The sequence below is a fragment of the Macaca nemestrina genome, chromosome 15 (assembly GCF_043159975.1).
Source record: "Macaca nemestrina isolate mMacNem1 chromosome 15, mMacNem.hap1, whole genome shotgun sequence".
NCBI classification, from domain to species: domain Eukaryota; kingdom Metazoa; phylum Chordata; class Mammalia; order Primates; family Cercopithecidae; genus Macaca; species Macaca nemestrina.
The window spans coordinates 30,313,422-30,336,508 of record NC_092139.1 but is presented as its reverse complement, the minus strand read 5'-3'; the positions used below and the strand labels follow the sequence as shown (position 1 = coordinate 30,336,508).

Genomic DNA, 23,087 nt, shown 5'->3' with positions numbered 1-23,087 from the left:
CTTTGGCTCCCGGTTTCCCACGGTGCCCAGAACCGCGGGTCAGTCCTGACACAGACTCGGTGAGGGCAGGAAGTGGTGCCACGGGGCTGCAGCCTGGCCCACCCGCTCCATCGGCCCAGGGCGGCCCCACCGCTCTCCCGGCCTCACCAGAGTCGGGGCCACGGGAGAGGCTCCCGCGCTGCTCATGACGTCACAGGACTGTGACGCGCCCAGGAGCCCCGCCCCTCGTGTCCCGGGGCCGGGGACCCAGGCTCTCTGCGCCGTGACGTCACGGGTCCGGGCGGGCGGGTTGTGCGTCGGCCCAATGGGAGCTGCGCGCCGGCCTCCCCTTTAAGGAATGTTGTGACCTGACGTCACCGGGCGAGTTACCTCCCGCAGCCGCCGCCGCCGTGCTCAGCGCGAGCGCCGGAGCCCTTGAGCGCGAGGCACGGAGCCCCCGGAGCCCCCAGACCGCAGCCACATCTCCGCGCCCCAGAGCCCCGGCCTGCGCGCCCAGCCGGGCCCGCGCGATGCCCTCCGACCGGCCTTTCAAGCAGCGGCGGAGCTTCGGTGAGGCCCGGCAGGCGAGCTGTGAGCTCGGGGTAGGGGTGCCGGGGAGGGGGGGTGCCCGGCCGACCCAGACTGCCGCAGGTGACGTCAGCCCCGTGACGTCAGGCTTCGGCTGGACCCTCGGGCTGGGAGGCTGGCTCCGGCCTGGGCGGGGGCTGCCTGCTTCCCCACCACGATAGGTGCCAGGGGCTGTGGGGCCTGACGGCCCCGGGGGCGGGGGCTGGAGCTGGGGCGTGGCCGGGGGCCGCCCCTTGGGGACAGGCAGGCGGAGACGTGGGGAGGACCTGGGCCGGGCCGACCCGGCCTCACGGTCTGGCCGCTGTCCGCAGCCGACCGCTGTAAGGAGGTACAGCAGATCCGCGACCAGCACCCCAGCAAAATCCCGGTAAGTCCTGCGCCCCCAGCCCTGCCCCGGCCCCGCCTCGCGCGTCCCCGACACAACCCCCTGCCCGCCCGCCCTGCTCCCAGGTGATCATCGAGCGCTACAAGGGTGAGAAGCAGCTGCCCGTCCTGGACAAGACCAAGTTTCTGGTCCCGGACCATGTCAACATGAGCGAGTTGGTCAAGATCATCCGGTGCGTGGGCAGCCGCTGCCAGGTGGTGGCTTGGGTCGGGAAGGGAGACGGGTTCCCGCCGAGAAGGGGTCAGGGGTGATGGGACCGGTGGTGGACCCCTGTTCTGGGGCGGCTGGAAAGGTCAAGGTCGGGGCTGCAGTCGGTGCCGGGTCAGAGGTGACAGGTGGGGTGAGGATGGGTGTGAAAGGCTGGGAATCATTCTGGGGGTCAGGGCTACGTTGCCCCGTAGCCAAGCCCCTTACAGCCACATACTCTCCCGCCTGCCTCAGGCGCCGCCTGCAGCTGAACCCCACGCAGGCCTTCTTCCTGCTGGTGAACCAGCACAGCATGGTGAGCGTGTCCACGCCCATCGCGGACATCTACGAGCAGGAGAAAGACGAGGACGGCTTCCTCTACATGGTCTACGCCTCCCAGGAAACCTTCGGCTTCTGAGCCAGCAGTAGGGGGGTCGGCCTGGGAGTGGGGGGGGGGCCGGTCAGGCCCTGCCCAGAGAGCTCCTGGTTCCTGAACTGAGCTGCCTCTGCCGTGGTGGGCTGGGCAGGCATGTGCCCCCCTAGTCAGAGGGCAACCCACCTACTCTGCCCCTGGGTGGATCCTGGGCCGGTTGTGTTAGGGTTGTCCCTCTGGGTGCTGGCTGGGATGGGGGAGGGTTGGGAGCAGCCCCCAGCACCCCGCTGTGTGGTTCATCTTTTTTTTAGGCCCCTGCCTGTCTGCCCATCTGCCCCTCACCCACCCAAGGCTCTGCCCACGCCTGGACCTGCCCACCCCTGAAAGACTGGCCCCTGGCTCCCCGCCCCTCGGTCTCCACATGGTGTATGGATCTGTGGTCATTGTCCCTCTGCAGAATAAAGATTGCTCAGGCCTGCCTGGCCCCGTGCCTCCAGCTGCTTGCTTGGGAGTGGGAAGGGTGCTGGTGGGGCTGTCTGCACCATCCCCGGGCTCTGGCGCACAGACTTGTGTTCTGTGGCCTCAGTGCTTGCTCTGGAAACCCACACCTGTGTGTAGTGTTCAGAACATTAGGGGCCACCCCTCTAGGAGTGCAATGCAGATGTGGTCTCAGGGTAGACTTCATAACAAAAAACATTTATTAAGTAGCTACAACCTAACAAGCCCTGCTCACCTGCCTCTTCTCCTTCCTGCCTGGGAGGGGGCTCCTTGGTGTGCAGAGCCACGAAGTGGGGGGGTCCAAGTTGGGGAGCTTCCAGTTCTTCCCCACAGGCCTTACTATCAGCCATGGGTCTCTTTTGGTACCAGAGACTTGTGACCCTGGACTCGAACCTCTTCTGCCCGAGCACTCGCCTGCTGGCAACTCTGACTGGAGGGCTTGGCCCAGCTTCTGGCCCCTCAGCCCCCTGAGGTCCACAAAGCCCTGTGCCAGCCAGGCCTACTTGAGCACAAGCATGGCCTCTGTGCCGTCCTTGGCGGTCAAGTAGAGGCCGTGTGTGAGGTAGTACTCCCGCCGCAGGAAGGCATAGAAGTAATCAGAGATGAGCAGGATCTGGGGGGGGAGAGAAGATATGAGGTGCTGCAGGGTATCTCCCCGTGAGCCCAGGATCCCTGAACTGCTAGCATGTGTTGGAAGACAGGAGAGCCCCTGCCTGGCTCTGGATCACAATCACTGGAGAGGCCCTGCCCAGGGCCCCCACCTCAGGGCCCAAACTTGACCCTGCAAGGTCTGTTGGCCTCTCAGAAGCTGTCCAGACTTCCCCGGCCCCCACCCATGGTCTACACCTCCATCACAGGCTTTGGTCTCAAATGCCAGCCTGGTGCCTGTGCAGCCAGAGGCCTCTGCCCCCTCTTCCCACAGCCACTTCCACCCCAGCCAGGTTCACATCAAACTCCTCACCTTCCCTCTGTCAAATACATTTCTCCCACTGGGCACCCATGCCCCCATCTTCCAGCCAAGTGCCCAGGCCACAAAATTGCCCTGACACTTCTCTCATACATCAAGCCACCATGACCTGTCAATTCTACCCCTTAAACTCAAATCCACCCTTTCGATCCAGCCCCACAGTCACTACTCTGGACAGAGCCACTGTCATCTCCTAAACAACAGCAAAGCTTGGTCCCTGGGCTCCCTGCTCTCAAACCCACGCCCACCCCATTCTTCCTGGCAGCCAGAGGGAGCTTTTCAAAACCTACATCTGATGGTGTTACTTCCAGTCTTCAAATCCTCCAAAGGCTTCCCATGCCTTAGGGGGAAGCTCGAACTCCCTGGTGCTCTGAGACCTTGCTAGGGTCCCTGCCCACCCTCTCCTGGCTCCACCTCACCCCACTGCAGGATCCTTACTGTTTCTTCTGCATGGAACGTTCTCTCCCCGTTCATCTAGTCGACAGCTGCTTACGCTTCAGGTCTCAGGATCACTTGCCCCCCAGATTAGGTCTTGGCCCCACTAATCTCTACTCAATAACAGACTCATCCAAAGCACAATTTTTCCTTCAGCTGACAGCCTGATTGTGCCTCCTCCCCTGGCCCAGGGCCTCCATCAGGGCAGGGTCTTCGAATGGTTCTGTCACTATGGTATCTCTGTGCCCAGCTCAGTCTGTCTGTCCCATTCCGGGCCACACGCAGAATCAAAGGGGGCCTAGAAGCTCAGCCCACTGTCTCTTCAAGGAGGCCCAGAAAGGAACAGGGATTTGCCGAGGGCCCTGTACACCAGACCCAGAGTCTGCGGTCTCGGTCAGCCCAAGCTTCCCAAGACCACTGGTCCCTGGAGCAGGTTGGGCAGGGCCCAGCCTCAGAGAAGGATGAGCGGATGGGCTCACACTGCAGACACTGCAGCTCTCAGGCACCTGGAGGCCTCAGAGGATTGGCACCAACCACATGGCACAGATGGGGAGACTAAGGCACAGAGCACTTGGCTATGGTCTTGGGGCAAGACAGGTTGAGCTAAGCCTGGGATCTAGACCTCCAGACCCTGTCCTGGGCAGCTTCTCACTCACCTGAAGGTAACACAACAGCAGCTAAAGAGAGATCAGAGGCGCCTGGAGTTCAAGAAGGTGTCCTGTCACCAGCAGCTCTAATGGCCTCAGGACAAGTACCTGCCATTCTATCACCACAGAAGCCCATCTGGAAGGTTTAACAATCCTCATCTTCAACAGATGGGCAAACTGAGACTCAAAGTGTTCAATGGTTGGCCTAAGGCTGCACCTGGAGCACTGGACTAATGGCCATGGACCCAGAAAGGTGGTCTGCCTGGGGCCCAGATCCCTGAGGAGCACCAGATTGGTCAGTGTCAGAAAAGCAGACAGAGCTCAGGCAGCCCCTGAGGCCCGGCCCCCAGCTGCCCAGCTGGCAGCTCCAGGCTGGCCCATTGGGGGGCAGCGATCACAGCAAAGGCTGACCTCATACCCTGCAGCCCTTTCTCACCCAGGCCCGAGATGCCATCTGGGCAGGAGGAGCCCAAAGCAGGGACTGAGCTCAGAGGCTGATCCCTGAACCAGGTCAGATGAGGGGCAGGTGCAGTCACAATCCGCAACAATCAAAACGAAGCAACTCCATGTCACACAATAATCATCTGGACAAGCAGGAGGAAGAAAAAGATGAGGTTATTAGATTGGACCAGATGAAACTGCCATTTTTGCAGATAAAAAAATGGTTGAATACAGGCAATTTCATATGATCCAACCTAATACAAAACGGAAAAGGACACACAGAAGAGTAGGCATATTATTTAGAAACACCAGCAGAAATAACAGGAAGAATTTAGGTAGCTATTCTTTTCCCCTATAAACCTGAACTCTGCAAACTACATACATGTATTCCACTGACAAAAATAAAACTTTGGCCAGGCGCAGTGGCTCATGCCTGTAATCCCACCAGTTTCGGAGGCCAAGGCGGGCGGATCACCTGAGGTCGGGAGTTCGAGACCAGCCTGACCAACATGGAGAAACCCCATCTCTACTAAAAATACAAAATTAGCTGGGCGTGGTGGTGCATGCCTGTAATCCCAGCTACTCAGGAGGCTGAGGCAGGAGAATCGTTTGAACCCGGGAGGCAGAGATGTGCCACTGCACTCCAGCCTGGGCAATAAGAGCGAAACTCCGTCTCAAAAATAAAAAATAAAACTTCAATTAAATCAGCCAATACATCAATGAATCAATACATCAATGCGGGGAGGAGATAAATATTCCTTCCAGAAGAATTCCAAACAATGTAGGTAGTTATATCCCCTCCCACAGAAGGAGCTTAATTCTTGTTCACTCTGCATCCCCTAAGCCTCGGGTGGTCTAGACTCGGTTACTCACTTCCTGCTGAGGATCAGGGAAAGGGAAAAGAGTAACTTCACAGTGGAGAAACCTGGCCAACACTATCTTAACCACGTGGTGGAGGTTAACATCAGCTTGAAAACACATGGCTAGCATGTACCCCCAATAGATGTGATTCCTTCTAAAAACCCACAACCACAGGATAATCCTAAGAAAAGCATCAGACAAACCTAAACTGGGGGACAAACCTAAATTGGGTGACATTCTACGAGATGCCTGGCTGGTGGTCCTCAACTGTCAAGGTCATGACAAGTCAGGAAAGACTAAAAACAAAAGCAGAAGACACTGAGGAGGTATGACCTTAAATGTAACGTGGACCCTTCAATGGGGTCCTGGCAGAGAAAGAGGATGTGACTGCAAAAATAGGAAATCCAAATCCATTCTAGTGTTTCAGACTAATAGTAATATATCAGGGTGTCTTAGTTTTGACAAACATATCATGGTAACATATAAAATGTTAACAACCTAGGCAACTAGGTGGGGGCTTACAGGAACTCTGTTCTATCTCTCCAACTTTCCTATAAATCTAAAGTGATTCTAAAATAAAAAGTTTATTTAAAAAATAAATGAACTAGCAGGGAATGGTGGCTTGTGCCTGTAATTCTAGCTACTCGAGAAGCCGAGGCAAAGGGATCACTTAAGCCCAGGAGGTCAACCTGGGTGTCAGAGCAAAACCCCAGCTCTTCAAACAGGAAAAAAATTAACAGCAATGACCTACTGTTATATGTAACAAACTCAAAATATTTTGCTGAGTGAAAGAGGGCTTTGGCAAATGTACACATAAGATTTGCACTTTTCCCTGTATAATAAATTTTACATAAGAAAAATGTAAATAAATAGTGAAGTCTAGTTAATGATACACATGCTGAAATATTTAGCAGGAAATGTACTGATGTCTGCATTTCAATTTGAAATACATTAAAAAAGTAAGATGGACTGAGGGATGATGGGAGAAGTACAGGAAAATGTCAACGGTGGACTCCCGCTGGTGGGTATGTATATGGGTGTCCAATGCTAAAGCTGTCAACTGTGAGGTGTGTGTGGAAATCTGCAGGATAAAGGGGGTGGCGGGAAGAGCCCTGTGAGCGGCTTGGGCACACAGCCCTGGGCGTCATAAGTCCTGAGGGGGCACCCTGCCCCTAGGGAGAGGACACCAGGCTGGCCCAGAGGCCTGGTCCTTTCAGAGGGAAGCCTGTAGCCGGGACAACCTCTTCTGACCTTGGGGCTTTCCATTTGGGCCGTGAGGGGAGCAGGGATTTCCCAGAAGCCCTAGGATGCAGCCAACACAGCAGCTGCAGACTCAGAGCCCCTTTGCCCTGTCTGGACAGAGGCAAGTTGGGCAAGGGGCTGTGGAATTTGCATGGGCAAGTCAGTGGCTGTGTGATGTTAAGTCTCTTCCTGTCCCCTAGGCTGCATTTTCCTCATCTGGAAAATGACAGTAATAGGCTCTAGCTTGTTACCAACAATGCTGGGCTCCTCTAGTTTTTTTTTTTTTTTTTTTTTTGAGTGCAATGGTGTGATAGCTCACTGCAACCTCCGCCTCCCGGGTTCAAGCGATTCTCCTGCCTCAGCCTCCCAAGAAGCTAGGACTACAGGTGCGTGCCACCATGCCCGTTTTTTTGTTTGTTTTTCGTTTTTTGTTTGTATTTTTAGTAGAGACGGGTTTCACCGTGTTAGCCAGGATGGTCTCGATCTCCTGACCTTATGATCCGCCCACCTTGGCCTCCCAAAGTGCTGGGATTACAGGTGTGAGTCACCGCGCCCAGCCGGGCTCCTCTGGTCTTTGTGCCAGAGTTAGGACCCCAGAACATGTCTGTCCCTCTGTGTCCTCAGGTCTCTGGATCCCACCCAGCGTGGCTGAAATGCTGCTTTGCCAATCCCCTTCTCAGACTTGCCCTCTTCTCCTTCCACAGCCACCTCCTGCTGGGAGGCCCCCTCATCCTCTCTGGACACACACACGCACTCACACACACACAGATGCACACACATACACGCATGCTCACACTGCTCACACATACACAGGTGCACACACATACACGCATGCTCACACTGCTCACACATACACAGGTGCACACACATGCATGCTTGCACTGCTCACACGCTCACACACACACAGGTGCACACACACACATGCATGCTTGCACTGCTCAGACACGCTCACACACAGATGCACACACATACATGCATGCTTGCACTGCTCACACACACACACACAGGTGCACACACATGCATGCTTGCACTGCTCACACAGGCTCGCACTGCACACACAGGTGACACGTACATGCTTACACAGGTGCACACACATGCTCACACTGCTCATACATGCTCGCACACACACAGGTGCACACACATACATGCACGCTTGCACTGCTCAGACACAGGCTCACACTGCACTCACACAGGTGCGCACACACACACAGGTGCACACATGCACACTTGCAATGCTTAGACACACATGCTCGCACACACACAGGTGCGCACACACGCAAGCTCGCACTACTCACACAGGCTCGCACTGCACTCACACACACTGATGCACACACACACACACACGCTCACCTGCTCAGAAGTTCCCTGGCTCCCCCCGCCCCGCCCAGCAGCGCTGCAGCTCCCACCTATTCCTCAGAGGCTCATCTGCCAGGAGTCTTCTCTAACCCCGCATTGTTACATGGACCCTGAAGTTAAGTCACTGCCCACTGGCCTCCCAACGAAATGGGGCTGCATTTGCTCCAGTTCTATGACCCCAGACCCTGCACAGGGCCAGCTCTCTCTGAGTTGTCTGCTGGTCTCTACCTTCTCAGCGCTGCCCCCAGGGACGGCTCGGTCCACATTCCTCTCTATGGCAGCCATGAGGGCTCCAGGGCCGCCTCCCTCTGGGACCATGATGAAGAGCTCATGGGGCAGCTAGCTGATAAAGGGGTGACCAGGGACAGACAGGAATCAGAAGTAGAATGAAACCCTCAGAACGTGCTCCAGTGCAGGGCAGGACAGAGAGACAGGAAATGAACATCTTCTGAGTGTCTGCCCTGGGCCAGGCCCTTTAACAGAAAAACAATATTGTCCCTTTCCAACATCCCAGGGTAGGGCTGACAATGCCCACTTAGAGAAGGGAAACTCAGGGGTTATGGGCCCTGCAAAAGGTCGCATGGTAGGAAGTGAAGAGTTAGGGGCCAGTCCTGTCAGAGGCCCAACCCTGAGTTCTTCCACAACCCCCTAGGGTCTGCACCCACATGAACTGAGTCCTGCTCAGAACTGAGTCCTGCTCCATACCAGGCCTGTGCTGACACCTCAGGTACATTTACACCCTGCGGAGGCTGCTCTCCCCAGTTCATAGCTCTGTCACTCAGTGGAGAGAGAAAGAGATTGACTTTTTTTTTGAAAAGCCAGTAGAGGTTGTTAATCCAGTGTGTTGTGAAACTGCTAGGCTCAGACAGCAGCCTTGGCCACCACCAGGGCTGCAGATTCCTAGAGAAGCAGGTGCTACCACCCAGGCATGTCCTGGTTCCCCAGGCCTCCTGCTGCTGTTGGGGACCCTGACATTTGACAGCCAGCCCGCGCTGGGGAGGATGCATGTGGCCATCACAGTTGGCAAGGTGCAGCAGCCTCTGCCCACCTGCCTGGGATCCAGGAAGCTGGGAGGCAGAGGAGGCTGGCGGCCGACTGTGGAGCTGGACAGCGCTTTGGCATAACCTGGCAACCCACAGGCCAGAGCAGACATTATGTGGGAGGAAATGGTGGAGGAGAAAGCTCCACCCTCTAGCTCTGAAGATGCAAAGTAACAAGTGAAATCTCTGGACCTCAGTCTCAGGGGCTGCAAGGTCACAAGGTGAGACTGAGGATGGGGCTACAAGTAACTGTCCGTTACATGGCACTTTTCAATTCACAAAAACTTCCCCACATTCAGTCCTCACAACCACCTTCCCAGTTTGAGGAAAGTGAGGCCACCACCACCTCCCCCAGATTTCAGTGGCCTCCTCCCTGGTGCTCCGGATGCCAGGCTCTCACCTCTTACCTCTGCTCTTCCCAGCAGAGTGAGGTTTTCAGAGCAAGGAGCTGATCACATTTGTCCTCAGCTTAAAGCCAAAGGCGCAGTCTGGACCTCTGCATAAGAGGCCCTTGAAGGCCATGTGGTCTGACCACTGCTGTCTGAATTGGCCTCATTCCCTCTCAAGCGGTACAGCCCGTCCCACTGAGCTCTCAGCAGCACGGTGTTCTCCCTCGCTCCCTCCTTCCTCCTCCTCCTCCTCTCTCTCTCTCTCTCTCTCTTCCTCCTTCACCCCCAGGTCTTGCTACCTAAAACCATAGAACCCAGTTAGATCCTACCCATCCCTCAGGATCCCACTTAGAGGCCACCTCCCCCAAGAAGCCTCCTTAACAGCCCAGCTGTGGGCTCCCAGCAGGTCAGGCTGCCCTGTCCTGCCCATGTCTTTTCCTTTCTCTCCACAGACTGAGGGCTCCTTGGAAGCACACCTCTGTCTCACTCACCCCTTGCAGAGTGCCTGGTGAATAGTAGGTACCTAATTAATATTTGCAAATAAATCAATCAGCTTCCCAGGAGTTATGGGATGTGCCTGAGGCCAGCAAGCCAGGACAGATAGGGCTGGAGTTGCTATAGAATGTGGGCTTCCAGAGCCCTGGCCGTCTGTGGCCTTTGTCCTGCTGTATGCAGCCTGGGCTCTTCCTGTCACTCTGGTTATGGGGAGGAGAAGAGGCTAGGAAGGGCCTGTGAGGGACAAGCTTGGGATGCTCAGCACTGGAGGGACAAAGGAATGAACTAAGACCTTGACAGAATGCCACTAGTTGGGAAAAGCAAAGTAAACACGCACATCTAGCTGGATGAGGACAAGGGCTCCAGCCTGGCCACAGTCACTGTACGTCAGGAGGAACGAGCCTTCCCACACACAGACCTGGGATCTTGCACAGCCCAGGCCACACACAACCTGCCGGAAGAAACCTGAAGTGGGTCTTGAGCCATCCCCGAATGGGGACTACACACCACTCAGCCACTAATGACCCACCCAACACGTCTCCAAGCGTTTCCTCATAGGTCCCATTTCCCAGAATGACACACCAGGCCAACTGAGAGGCAACTCCAGGAGACAGGATTGTGGTTTCATCTGTGTTGCAGTGAACGGTGAGTCCCAGGCAGGAGGCAGCATGCAGGAGGTTGGTGTCAGACCTCGGGCTTCAGGCCTCACTCGAAACAGAAAGCAGAATGGCCAATGCAGGGCCAGCCCAGTATCTGAGGGTCTGCAGTACAGGGAGGGGTCAGGGCTGGCCCCTCATAGCAAACAGGCAGTGGCTTGAGGAGTAGAGTTCCAGATGATCCCGATCCTGCTTGGAAGGGTGGGTGGGTGGTTGGCTGGGTACGGCAGCTGACACCTGTAATCCTAGCACTTTGGGAGGCTGAGGCAGGAGTTTGGCTTGAGCTCAGGAGTTCGAGCTCGTAACAATATAGCAAGACCCTATCTCTACCAAAAATTTAAAAAGTAGCCAAGTGTGGGGGTGTGCCTATAGTTCCAGCTACTTGGGAGGCTGAGGTGGGAGGATCTCTTGAGCCTAGGAGGTTGAGGCTGCAGTGAGCTGTGACTGTGCCACTGCACTCCAGCCTGGGCAACAGAGCAAGACCCTGTCTCAAAAAGAAAAAAAAATGAAGTAAAATTTAAAAAAATCTTTTTTTGAGACAGCATTTTCACTCCTGTCACCCAGGATGGAGTGCAGTGGTGTGATCTTGGCTCACTGCAACTTTTGCCTACCGGGCTCAAGCAGTTCTCCTACCTCAGCCTCCTGAGTGGCTGGGATTACAGGTAGCATGCCACTGCACCTGGCTAACTTTTGTATTTTTTGTAGAGATGGGGTTTTGCCACGTTGCCCAGGCTGGTCTCAAACTCCTGACCTCAAGCAATCTGCCGGCCTCAGCCTCCCAAATTGCTGGGATTATAGGCGTGAGCTACTGCAACCGGCCTACTAAAAAAAGGAAGGGCAGGCAGACGAGAAGTCTGTTTTGGATGTACACACAGGGCAGGAGTGGGGCTCTCAGGCCAGCTACCGGGATACAAGGGGAAGGGGGCTCTGGCTCTGACTCCCTAGGGATCCAGTAGACCAGCCACAGGCCCAAATCTGACCAAAACAGGGATTGGCACGGGGAGGTTAGGGTGTACAGAATTGTGTTAGAGCATTGGTCATAAGATGTGGTTTCTGATGCCAGCTCATTCAATTTGTCATCAATAATTACTCATTGAATATTCTTTTTGGTGCTAGGGATACAGCCATGAAGAAGACAGACCCAGGGCTCACCCTAATGGAACCCACAGTCTACTAAGAGGATCTGACAAACAAGACTGTGGATAAATACACCCCTTCACAGCTTTGTGAGTTTGGGTAAGCCTCTAACCCTTCCAAGCCTCAGTTTCCTCATTTGTATCATGAGATAATACTACTACTTCCTTCAAAGAGCTGTTATGAAGAGTAAATTTCTTATTAAAAAAAAAAGGAAAACAACGTAAAGGGCTGTCAGTAGAGTAGTTATGTAAAGTGTGGTGAGTTCCCATATGCAAGACTCAAATAGGAGGTTCCTCTCTCACATATGAGCAAACATCACCAGGACATTTTACTAAAAGGGAGAAAAGTCCCACTTTCATCATCATGTCAATAATAAAACACACATACCCACACACAAATAAGCCTCTTTCTCCATGAGCCTGTGAGTTTATGTAAATGCACAGAGAATGCTTCCGAAGGCCATCTGAGCACGTGATCAGAAGATTATAGGGATCATGTGGGGCCAGCCCCTAGTAAGCTCTCCTGAAACAGGAGCCACCGTTTTTTATTTTTATATTTTATTTTTTTGAGACAGAGTCTTGCTCTGTCGCCCAGGCTAGAGTGCAGTGGCATGATCTCGGCTCACTGAGACCTCTACCTCCCAGGTTCAAGTGATTCTCCTACCTCAGCCTCCCGAATAGCTGAGACTATAGGTGTGTGCCACCACATCCAGCTAATTTTTGTATTTTTAAATAGAGATGGGGTTTCACCATGTTAGCCAGGATGGTCTCGATCTCCTGACCTCATGATCCCAAAGTGCTGGGACTACAGGTGTGAGCCACTGTGCCTGGCCCCATGAGCCACTATTAATTATGATTTTAGGAAAAGATTTTCTTACGTTCTCTGTTTTTAAACAGAATGAAGGTAAGTGTGACACTTTGCCCTCCTCTTTTAAAAAAGCTAAATTTAAACAAGTTCCTTTTCATTTATATGTAATCCTTGATTAGTATTTTCCATCTGCTGGTCACTGACTCACAAAACAAAAGGGTTAAAAAAAAACTGCTTCCCTTGGTTCATGGACTGTTTCTCCAGGAATCTGTTCTGGGTATTTGAAGAGCATGTTGCTCTTGCTATTTCCCATGTCAACACACATGAGTAATGGCAACAGGACTCTCAACACCCTGGAAGCTGTGGGTCATCATCCCGGTTTTTGAGATAAGGAAACTGCAACCTAAAGAAGTTAAATCACTTTAGGAAGTGGGGAGGCCCTCAAGCAATCCACTGGTCTCAATTCCTCCTTCCTTCTCTCACACTCAGGCGCACCCCCCACCATGGATGGTTTACTGTTGTCATTTCCTGTTACTGACTCTGAGGAACAACCATAATTAGCAAATGCACCATGCCACAGGCAGAAAAATAATAGCTCCCAGGGTAAAGGATGGGGCCTTAGTCACTAGTTTACCTGCCGGTATAACTAATAATCCACACATAATTTGTTCTGTAATAGGGTATGGCACTGAACAACTCAAACAGAGCAGGATTTAAAAAGCAATCCGTAAGCCAAGATGTTCTCTATATTCAGCTCTTGATTTCAGCAATGATATCAAGGTTCTAGATACTTCCTTGAAATCTGTACTCATCTGGTTCCTAGAAGAGCTCTGCTCTGTCTTGCCCAAGGAGAAGAAAATGAGGCAGGTGAATACCAGCACCTTCCTAGCTCACAGCAGGATATGGAACTGATAACATGTCCCTAAATGCCATATGTCTCGATGGAAGACACAGAAGCAGGGGCTGAGCTTGGGCTGTGCATGACATGCAGGGCTGAGAAAGTGGGACAAGGGGACCTCATGAAGGGTCTCTATGAGGAGGTGACACTGGACTCTTAGTAAAATTCGAAATGTCTCATTTTGCACTCTGAGGCTGCCAACAGGTCCAAAGGCAAGGATGGCATAATTTTCATGAAGAGAGGCTCTCTTACCTCAGTCAGTGCTCTGGGACAAGGATATGCCTCGAGTGACTGCCTCAGTGAGCAAGTGGCCCCATCTGATGCATCCTGTTAGTGATCTGGCAGCAGCAGTAACAAAGTCCAAAGCCAGCAGCCCCAGGAAGTACTTGGACCCCCTGCTGGAAGGCCTATAGGTTGATACAGCCTGCCTGAAGGGCAACTTGGAAATACCTGCCAAAGGCGCAAAATGCATATGCCCCTTGACCCAGCAAATCCCACCACTTGGAATCTACAAAATACCAGCATGTGTGTACAACAATATGTGGAGGGATATTCAAGGCTCTTCCATTTTATTTATTTATTAGTTACTATTTATTATTTATTTATTATTACTATCTATTATTTATTACTATTGACCAGGCTGGTCTCAAACTCCTGACCTCAAGTGATCCTCCCATCTCAGCCTCCCAAAGTGCTGGGATTACAGGCATGAGCCACCACACCTGGCTGCAAGGCTCTTACATTTAAAGTGACAAAATAGGCCAGGTACAGTGGCTCACACCTGTAATCCCAGCACTTTGGGAGGTCGAGGCGGGCACATCACTTAAGGTCAGGAGTTCAAGACCAGCCTAGCCAATGTGGTGAAACTCCATCTCTACTCTCTACCAAAAATACAAAAATTAGACAGGCGTGGTAGTGCACGCCTATAATCCTGGCTACTTGGGAGGCTGAGGTGACAGAACTGCTTGAACCCGGGAGGTGGAGGTTGCAGTGAGCCGAGATCACGCCATTGCACTCCAGCCTGGGCGACAGAGTGAGACTCCATCTCAAAAAATAAATATATAAATAAAATAAAGTGCCAAAATAACCAAGGGCAACCTCAATGCCTGTCAGCAGGGCTGTACCTAGTCCAAACCATTGGATATTACAGAGCCATTAAAAAATTATCTCAAGACAAAATCATTAAGTGAAAAACAGCAAGCCAAAGAATGCTACTTAAAGGAGAATGCCATTTACCTACATAAACAAAAAAAACCACCTCTCTTTATGTATCTGTGTATATAGCTGTCTATAAATGCACAGAGGAAAGTCTGCAAAGACATACCAAACTGATCCCAATGGCCACGTCTGCAGAGGGGCAGAACATGATGGGGGCTCAGGCAGATCTTTTCTTTTCTTTTCATTCCATAGTCTTCTTTTTTTTTTTTTGGTAGAGATGGGGTCTTGCTATGTTGCCCAGGCTGTTCTTGAACTCCTGGCCTCAAGTAATCCTTCTACCTCAGTCTCTCAAAGAGCTGGGATTACATGCATGAGCCACCACACTCAGCCCATTCCATATTCTTCTATTTTGTTTGACTTCTTTCCCCCAGCAATAATGAATTCATGCATTACTTGGTGATTTAAAATACATTTTAAAAAGAGATTAAGAAAAAAAAAAGGTAAGAGATCATGCCAAGAGTCCAGCTGGTTTCTTTCAGCTATGAACACACTTGATCCACCTGCCTTTGGTTTCCATCCCTAACCCCAATCCCTCTTTCCAATAATTCAGTTTCTCCTGCCTTCAATGGCACCTGATCACTTGCAGACACCCCGCTGTGCTGCTTTAGAGTCCCTTCTCTCAGAAAGGCAGCCACAGAGATGAAAGCTGTTATCTGGCAAGCTCCATGGAGCCTGACAAGACTCATGACAAGACAACAGGCTGTGGACTATTTCTGTGGAGCTTGCCAACCTCCCTAGAGGCCCAGGGCAGGTCCAATGCCCTCCCATGCCAGTCACCACTGGGAGGTAAGGAAAAGGAAGGAGATTCCAGAAAGGTAGGAGAGCCAGAGCAACCTTCTGGATTCCTTCAGGATATGCAGTTGAGCCCTGCAGAATTCTGCCTGCGTGGGTCAAAAGTAAGAGGGGCTGTGCATCTACCATCCCTAACTACAGTGTGAGAGGCAGAACAGGCCGTCCGGCTGGGCCCCACCCAGGCTACAGGGCCCTGCATCTCTCTTTCTTCTGTTCACGAACCAAGACAACTGGCTGGGCTGGACATTAATCCTCCAGAAATGTCCATGCAGGAAACACCATTCCCATCACTCACTGAGAAAGCCCTAACTCCTTTCTTTTCCCACAGCTAACCTTGGAGGCAAGAATTACCCTGGGGATTATTCACTGGCATCATTAGTCTTTCCAGCCAGCCTGCTTCCCATCCAGGCTATTACACATAGGAAATGCCTGGCTGTGCCAATGGCAATTGAAATGGTAAATGGTACAAGTGATTCTCATAAGACTTCCACTACGAGGCCAGAGCCTGACCTAAGAGAAGGCAGCACGTGGAGGAGGGAACTTCCAAGAAGGGTGGGTGAGTCCACCTGGAGTTTGCCAGACCCGCTGCCACAGAACCTCTGCAGAGCTTATTAAAAATATAAATTCCTGACTCTGTATTCCACATTGAATCAACATTTCTGGGAGTGGGATCAGAGAACGTGGCATTTTAAAACAATCAGAGTCATGTACGTGGGACGGTTGCAACACAATTGCAGGGTTTAAAGCCTGTTAACAAGGAATCTGTATTTTTAACAAGCCCCCTCTGAGGATTCTGATTGAGAATCCTGCTCTGTGGAACAGAGGGACAGGCTTCCCAGCTCAGGGAAGTACCTTGCTGGTACTCCTCAGCCTGTGACCGCAGCCTCCTCTCCACCGCTCCCAGCCACACAATTTATGCTCAACTCCTCAACAGCCAGACCGCCCCCCTCTCATCTGCCTGCCTTAGTTCCTGCTGTCCCGAGAGTCCATAGAGTCTCTCCTCCCCTTGCCTTGCCCTCTCCCCCTCACTCTGTGTACTCCCTATGGGTGCTGGAACCACAGGCACCATTACAGAAAGGGGTGCCTCAGAAATCAAGCCTTATGTGAATTTTGTTCTTGGCTCCTCCAATGACCTTTGACAAGAGATGACCTCTGCAAGCCTCTGTCCCTCATTTGTAAAGTAGGGATAACACGCCCTGTCTCCCAGGCTTGCTGAGAATTCAGCGTGGCTATGGCTCAGTGTGGTGCCCAGTACCTATCTGCCAGGTTCAGTCTTACACTGCTCTTACTTCCTCTCTAACTGGGAGCTACTTGAGGGGAGTTAACTGTCCCTCCTTCACATCTACACCCCCGGTATGCAGAATCCAAGGTCATGGTTGAATGCTTGAGGCTGCAAAATGAATTTCTGTCCCCAAGCTGACCCCCATGCTGTCCCTCTTACCTGCCCAACGTTGAAGGTCAGTGTGATGGCATAAAAGAAATTAGAGTTGGCACTTCCTGCATAAATCCAGAGGTGCCACAGGACAGGGAAGAGCAGGGAACAGACGATGATGATACAGGTGAGGACAAAGATGTTTCTCAGGACTGCAAAGACAGAGGGTCACAGTTAGCCTGACGCGCTCTCTCTGGCACCCTTTCCCTGCTGCGATGGCCGCCGGAATGGAGAGGCCCAGGGTGAGCCTCATGTAGCTCAAAGGCAGAGCACTGCCAGAGGTACTAGAGTGCCGGGAAGCAAACCCCAGACTCCCAAGTCAATGGCTCCCCATGCCCACAGCTGGTGGTAGCTCCTGGATTTGGATTATTTCCTCCCACTGTGGGCTTGGCTTGCTGAAGACCAGCTATAGTTAGAAATGCCATGAGTGCCTCAGGGTACCAAACAGGGCATTTCAGGAAGACATTCCCCTCACCTCCTAATCTTGGAGGGTCCAAGAGTATCCCTCTCCCCAAGCAGGGCGCCATCTGGCCATGTGGGATGAGGGGTGGGAACCCCAGCATGAACCGTGATGAACAGAGCCGCACTGTGGGTCTCCATGGTGCCACAGCCCTGGGTCTTAGGAACACGTTCTCCATTATCCTTAACTGGTGTCTTAGGACCCCTGCCTTGCTCTTCAAACATTCCCAACTCTCCCTTAGATGATAAAAGACCTCTTTTTGACACTGTCTCTCACTCCCTGCCCCTAAGGGAATACCGAATCCCACCAGGAAGAAAGCTCTCCCTGAAGTCTCAGGAAGGACCTGCTACTCAAGGGTGGTCCAGAGGCAGGCAGGCAGGCTGGCTGGCTTCAGCCAAATGGGAGCGTAGCAAGGCAGCTGGGTACAGATCTTGGTTAAAATCCCGCTCTGCCATTTATTAGCAAGTTTCTCTAGACCTCAGCTTCCTCATCTGTAAAATGAGACTATATACCTAGTATGTACTCATAAAAATTAAAAATTAGGGTGGGCATGGTGGCTTATGCCTGTAACCCCAGCACTTTGGGAGGCTGAAGTAGGAAGATTGCTTGAGTCCAGGAGTTCGAAACCAGCCTGGGCAACATAGTGAGACCCCATCTCTAAAAAAAAATTAAAAATAAAAAATGTTTAAAAATAAAAATAAAATGGGGCTAAAATGCACACTTCATTTGGATTAAGCAAGATGACATGTGAAAAATGACACAGATATATCACTGGCTACATTAGTTTTCCATTGCTACTGTAGCAAATTCCCACAAACTTAGTGATCTAAATAATATTCTTTATTATTAAACAGTTCTGGAGGCCAGAAGTTCCAAAATAGGTCTCACAGGCTAAAATCTCTAGAGGAGAATCCCCTGCTTGCCTTCTCTAGTACCCAGAGGCCCCTGCATTCCTTGGCTCATGACCCCCTTCCAGCTTTCAAATCCAGCAATGGTAGATTGAGGCCTTCTCACATTATATCACTCAGACCTTCTCTTCTGCCTCCCTCTTCCATCTTTTTTTTTAATAGACTATTTGAGATGGGATCTCACTACATTGCCCAGGCTGGAGTGGAGTGGCTGGATCATATCTCATTGAAGCTTCGAATTCCTGGGCTCTAAGGATCCTCCTGTCTCAGCCTCCTGAGTAGCAGGGACTACAGGCGTGCACAAACATGCCCAGTAGACTTTATTTTTTAGGGCAGTTTTAGTTTCACAGCAAAATTGGGCAGAAAGTACAGAGCTTTCCCATATTCCCCCTGCCTCCACCTCTTCCACTTTGAGGGACACTTGTGATTACACTGGGGCCACATGGATTGTCCAGGATAATCTCCCCTTCCAAGGTCTTAAAGTCCCTTTGCCATGTAAGGCGATGTCTTCACAGGTTCTGGGGATTACAACGTGGACATCTTTGTGAGGGGAGGGCTACTACTCTGCTTACCGCACTGTACTTTTTCCCCCCGTTTCAACTCTCTAGGGGTTATCAGACAGCAGGATTGTCTATTACTTTTCTTTCTTTATACTTTAATCATATTTTTTAAAACTAATAAATATTATTTAAAATAATTAAAAGAATACCTTTTTGAAAAGAACTTAGCGCTGTGCCTGCTTCCCAGCAGACACTGAATGGAAGTTCCCTTCTCTCCTCTGATATTGACCTTCAGGAAATCCCTTCTCCCAAGTTAGAGTTTTGGAAGACTTACAGGGTGGAGAAACTCCCAAACATTTAGGCCACTTGTCTTAGTTGTACGACAACTTAGTAGAGATGCTATACTGGGGGCTCAGGCATTGGAAGGGGCCTGGATGATACAGATGATTCTCAACTCCTGCTACAAAACAAAGTCACGGCTGGGCACGGTGGCTCTCGCCTGTAATCCCAACACTTTGGGAGGCCGAGGTGGGTGGATTACCTGAGGTCAGGAATTCGAAACCAGCCTGGTTTGCCAGCCTGGCCACCAGACGTGGCAAACCCCCGTCTCTACTAAAAATACAAAAATTAGCCAGGCAGGCGCCTATAATCCCAGCTACTCAGGAGGCTGAGGCACGAGAATCACTGGAACTGGAGAGGCAGAGGATGCAGTGAGCCGAGATTGCACCACCACACTCCAGCCTGAGCAACAGAGCAAGACTCTGTCTCAAAACAAACAAACAACAAACAAAACAAAATGAAATCACATGGGGAGCCCTCAGACTAAGTCAAAGTCTCTAGGGTGGGGTTCGGGCATCCATATGAGGTTTTAAAAGCTTCCCACGTAATTCCAACATGCAGTCGAGGCTGCGAACCACTGGATTACAGCTGCAGCCCCTTAACAGTCTGCAGCAGAGATGCCACTGAACTGTGTCAAAGGGAGAATAATCAGGACACGGTTGTTCACAGTTCTTTGTAAAGGTGAATGTTTTCAAGTTATAGTTCACTCTTTATTGAGAAATGATAGGTATCATTTTGTTGTCATTAAAAAGTCCTTTATTTTATAACATTGGGAAGAATGGCTGATAGTTGATTGTTTTTTTTGTTTTTTTTGTTTTTTTTTTGAGACGGAGTCTCACGCTGTTGCCCAGGCTGGAGTGCAGTGGCGCGATCTCGGCTCACTGCAAGCTCCGCCTCCTGGGTTCACGCCATTCTCCTGCCTCAGCCTCCTGAGTAGCTAGGACTACAGGCGCCCGCCACCGCGCCCGGCTAATTTTTTGTATTTTTAGTAGAGACGGGGTTTCACTGTGGTCTCGATCTCCTGACCTTGTGATCCGCCCGCCTCGGCCTCCCAAAGTGCTGGGATTACAGGCTTGAGCCACCGCGCCCAGCGATAGTTGATTGTTTTAATGTCTTCAGCAAAATAAAAAGCTGGCAAGTCTGTCACCTGTGTTTATTGAAACATTAGTGGTCTGAGAAATCCCACAATTTGGACACTGGCCTGGAGGGCTTGCAAGATCCTCTTTTCTAATCTGAAGTTTCTGCAATTCTGGATCTTCAAAGATGAGATGTCAAAACCCTGACTCAAGCCTCCTGAGACCTCCCAGGAACAAGGAGTCTTGCAAAGGGACATTTTCACTGAGAATTACTATTATTATTAAACCATGTTACTACCTCAAGAAAGGAGAACAAATGCTTCCCACTCCTCTAACCCAACATCAATATGTACATTTCTCAGTGGTTCTTTCTGATCCCCTGGAAATTATTTTGCTGAAAAGAATATAGACTATTCCAAAAAACAAAATGCTTGTGGCCTGCCAGACCAGGTGGTTCTTGTTCTGTGCCTCCAGCCAGTGACACAGATTTCAGACAGGGTGACAGGAAGGAAACCAAGTGCAAAGAGACGAGAGAAGCTCACTGGCAGCCTCTGGGTGCTATCTCGAAGAGCTGCAAAGATACATTCCCATGCGGCTAGAGAACCGTCACTAGCATGCAGTTGGCTTCTGACCTGTGGTGACCTCTGCAGGAACGGGGAGCTGCTATTCACTCTTGCTGGCTGACAGGCCAGAAGATTAAAGCTATATATGCCAGAGCAGATAGAGCTGGAGACCTGGAGTACGGGACAGCTTGTTCCAGGCACCAGAAAGCGTCAGAGGTGACCAGGGCCTAACAAGGTGAAAGGGTCCACCTTCATCAGACTTGCGAGGCCAGATGGAATCAGGTGCCCCACCACATTCACAGGGTGGCTTATCCAATCTCTGGCACCATGACTGATGAACTGGAACTTCAGGCAAGCCACTTTCCCTTCTGAGCCTCAGGCATTCAGAAAGAAAATCTCACCTGAAAAATCCAGTCCCATGAGAAGGGGAATGGAGGGGATGGGGACTTCAAAGGCCATGGTGATATTCCCTTTCTTAAACGAGGTGCCAAAACATGTGGGAATATATTTTATCATGATTCTTTATATCTATCAACATTCTTTCATCACTATACAATAGTAATAAAAACAAAACAAACACACAAATCCAGCCCCTTGGTAACTGGCTCCTTCTGCTGGACTGTGCAGGCTGGCATGGGCTCTGCCAGCAGGCTGTTCCCTAACACCACAATTGTGCGTCTGTATGACTCATCCAAGCTCCAGAGAACCCAGTGTCTGGGGCCTACACTCAGGGAGGGGCCACATTCCTTTTCTCCTCTCTACTGTACAGGAAAACAGAAAGGTGAATGTGGGAGCACGCATGTTAGCACTGACAACTAATGTTTAAACGGGATTCCTAGCCACATTAAATATATTCAACATAGGCTTAAACACATCTCAACACATACATCCCACTCATAGGTCCCAAGGACCAGGGCTGATGCTGCTCCTGGCTAATGATTCACAGTTGTCAAACCCCAAGCAGGTTCTCCAAGCACGTGTATTCCCTGCTGCAGGAGCAGTGAAGCAAAGGCAGACAGCTCCTGTTCTTTGCAGGATCTTCAGCCAACCTGAACCTGCAGACTGTGTGCCCAGCCGGCCAGCAAAAGCAACTATTAGATCATTCAGGTTTCTGGAAACCCCATCCTTCTTCTTTGTGCCTCCTTACCCCAGAGGGCATAAAATAGTTTATTCGAGTCTTGAAAAATATGTTTATTCTAATGACTCTGACTACCAAGCCCAAAGCTCCGATCACGGAACTATGTGAGAGACTCCCCTGCATAATTAATACCCACGATACTAACTGCAGTGCTATTTACAGATATTCCTTCTCAAACTTAACACACTCATGAAAGTTATTCTCTTTGATTGATGGAAAAATCAGAGGCTCAGAAAGGTTAAATGATGTGCCTGAGAACACGTGGGGCTCGTAATGGGAATGGCAGGATTCAGAGTCAAGTGAGTCTCCAGACTGCTCAGCAAATGGGAAGAAAGACAGTCACTGAGGGAGAGAATGTGCCCAGTGTGGGATGGGCAACCACAAAAATCCATTCTACATTCTTGAAATCCACTGTCACAAACTGAGGCGTGTCCACGTTTTGGTGGTCTCATGATTTGTCACTGGTCACTCTGCCCAGGGGCCCCAAGCTGACTCTCAACCTGCTAGACTGGGTGACTCTTGTCTGAGGAGAGACGATGTCACTGCAGAAGACACTGCTTCCTCCTCCCAGTCAGGCCAGATGGGTCATGGCCCCACCAGGCCATCACCTGCAGGAGCAGCCCTGGCTCAGCTGCCCACACCACTGTTTACCTTCACTCAGAGGCACACTCCTATAGGCAAGCTGCTTCCCACAGCTGGTCAGTTTCACTTCCTGGTTAACACCCAAAACAACAACAAAGACTCACTTCCTCTGAAGCCTGCACTCCCTAGTTCATTCTTGACACCTTGCTGGACACCCACAGCAGGAAGGAAAGTTCAACAGCTCCCTTCCATGCCTCATTTAGAGAATCAGGTGGTGCTGGGCCACTGACACCGCCTTTTGACTGGGGAGGTTTAAAACCCACTCCACAAATGTTTGCAAAGTCTTCTGTGTGTCAGCTTCAGTCCTGAGTGCTGCAGATACAAAGTGAATGAGTTGTGATATCTACCCTGAGGGAGCCCCCAAACACTGAAAAGAACCCACGATAGGGGGTTAAGAGCACTGGGGGCCTAGGCAGCACAGACAGGTCACCACTAAGCCACCTCTGAGGAGGGGATGATTAGAGCTTAGAGGGGTTGTCACAGTGGGCAGGGAAGTCTAACATTGCCCCTCTGCCTTGTAGTAACCTTTGGGTGCAGCGCTGGGGAATGGTTCGAAGCCCAGGATATAGAGTTCTGCTGTCTAGTATGGTAGCCTAGCTACATGTGGTTTCTGAAATTTAAATTAAAAATTCAGGTTCT

The 23,087-nt window shown here is 51.3% G+C and overlaps 2 protein-coding genes across 5 annotated transcripts in view; one reads left to right on the top strand and one right to left on the bottom strand.

Moving 5' to 3' along the window:
* Window positions 1-354: 354 nt before the first annotated feature.
* Window positions 355-2,001, top strand: LOC105496242 (microtubule associated protein 1 light chain 3 alpha). 3 transcript variants are annotated; one of them, XM_011766448.3, is made up of 5 exons: window positions 391-570; window positions 879-934; window positions 1,018-1,124; window positions 1,394-1,563; window positions 1,823-2,001. In XM_011766448.3, exons 1-4 carry the CDS (start codon window positions 510-512, stop codon window positions 1,554-1,556), a joined length of 387 nt encoding a protein of 128 aa, XP_011764750.1. In that variant the 5' UTR covers window positions 391-509; the 3' UTR covers window positions 1,557-1,563; window positions 1,823-2,001. The 3 variants fall into 3 exon arrangements, with proteins under 3 accessions (XP_011764749.1, XP_070935582.1, XP_011764750.1); XM_011766447.3 differs by having other exon boundaries at window positions 355-570; window positions 1,394-2,001; XM_071079481.1 differs by having other exon boundaries at window positions 358-549; window positions 1,394-2,001.
* A 185-nt stretch (window positions 2,002-2,186) lies between these two features.
* LOC105496243 (phosphatidylinositol glycan anchor biosynthesis class U) overlaps window positions 2,187-23,087 on the bottom strand; it is a 109,181-nt gene continuing 88,280 nt past the window's right edge. For both annotated transcript variants that reach the window (XM_071079478.1, XM_071079477.1), the window contains 2 exons: window positions 16,832-16,974; window positions 2,187-2,622 (listed from right to left, as the gene is read on the bottom strand). In XM_071079478.1, coding sequence (XP_070935579.1) covers window positions 2,509-2,622; window positions 16,832-16,974 — 257 coding nt within the window. In that variant the 3' untranslated portion in view covers window positions 2,187-2,508. The remainder of the gene's footprint in view (window positions 2,623-16,831; window positions 16,975-23,087) is intronic.

What these genes read in the sequence shown, in the direction of transcription:
- LOC105496242 (XM_011766447.3), top strand. Translation starts at nt 510, where the DNA reads ATGCCCTCCGACCGGCCTTTCAAGCAGCGGCGGAGCTTCGGTGAGGCC. An exon ending in TGAGGCCCGGCAGGCGAGCT is followed by an intron (nt 571 to 878) that starts GTGAGCTCGGGG and finishes CGCTGTCCGCAG; the next exon opens with CCGACCGCTGTAAGGAGGTA. An exon ending in GAGTTGGTCAAGATCATCCG is followed by an intron (nt 1,125 to 1,393) that starts GTGCGTGGGCAG and finishes CGCCTGCCTCAG; the next exon opens with GCGCCGCCTGCAGCTGAACC.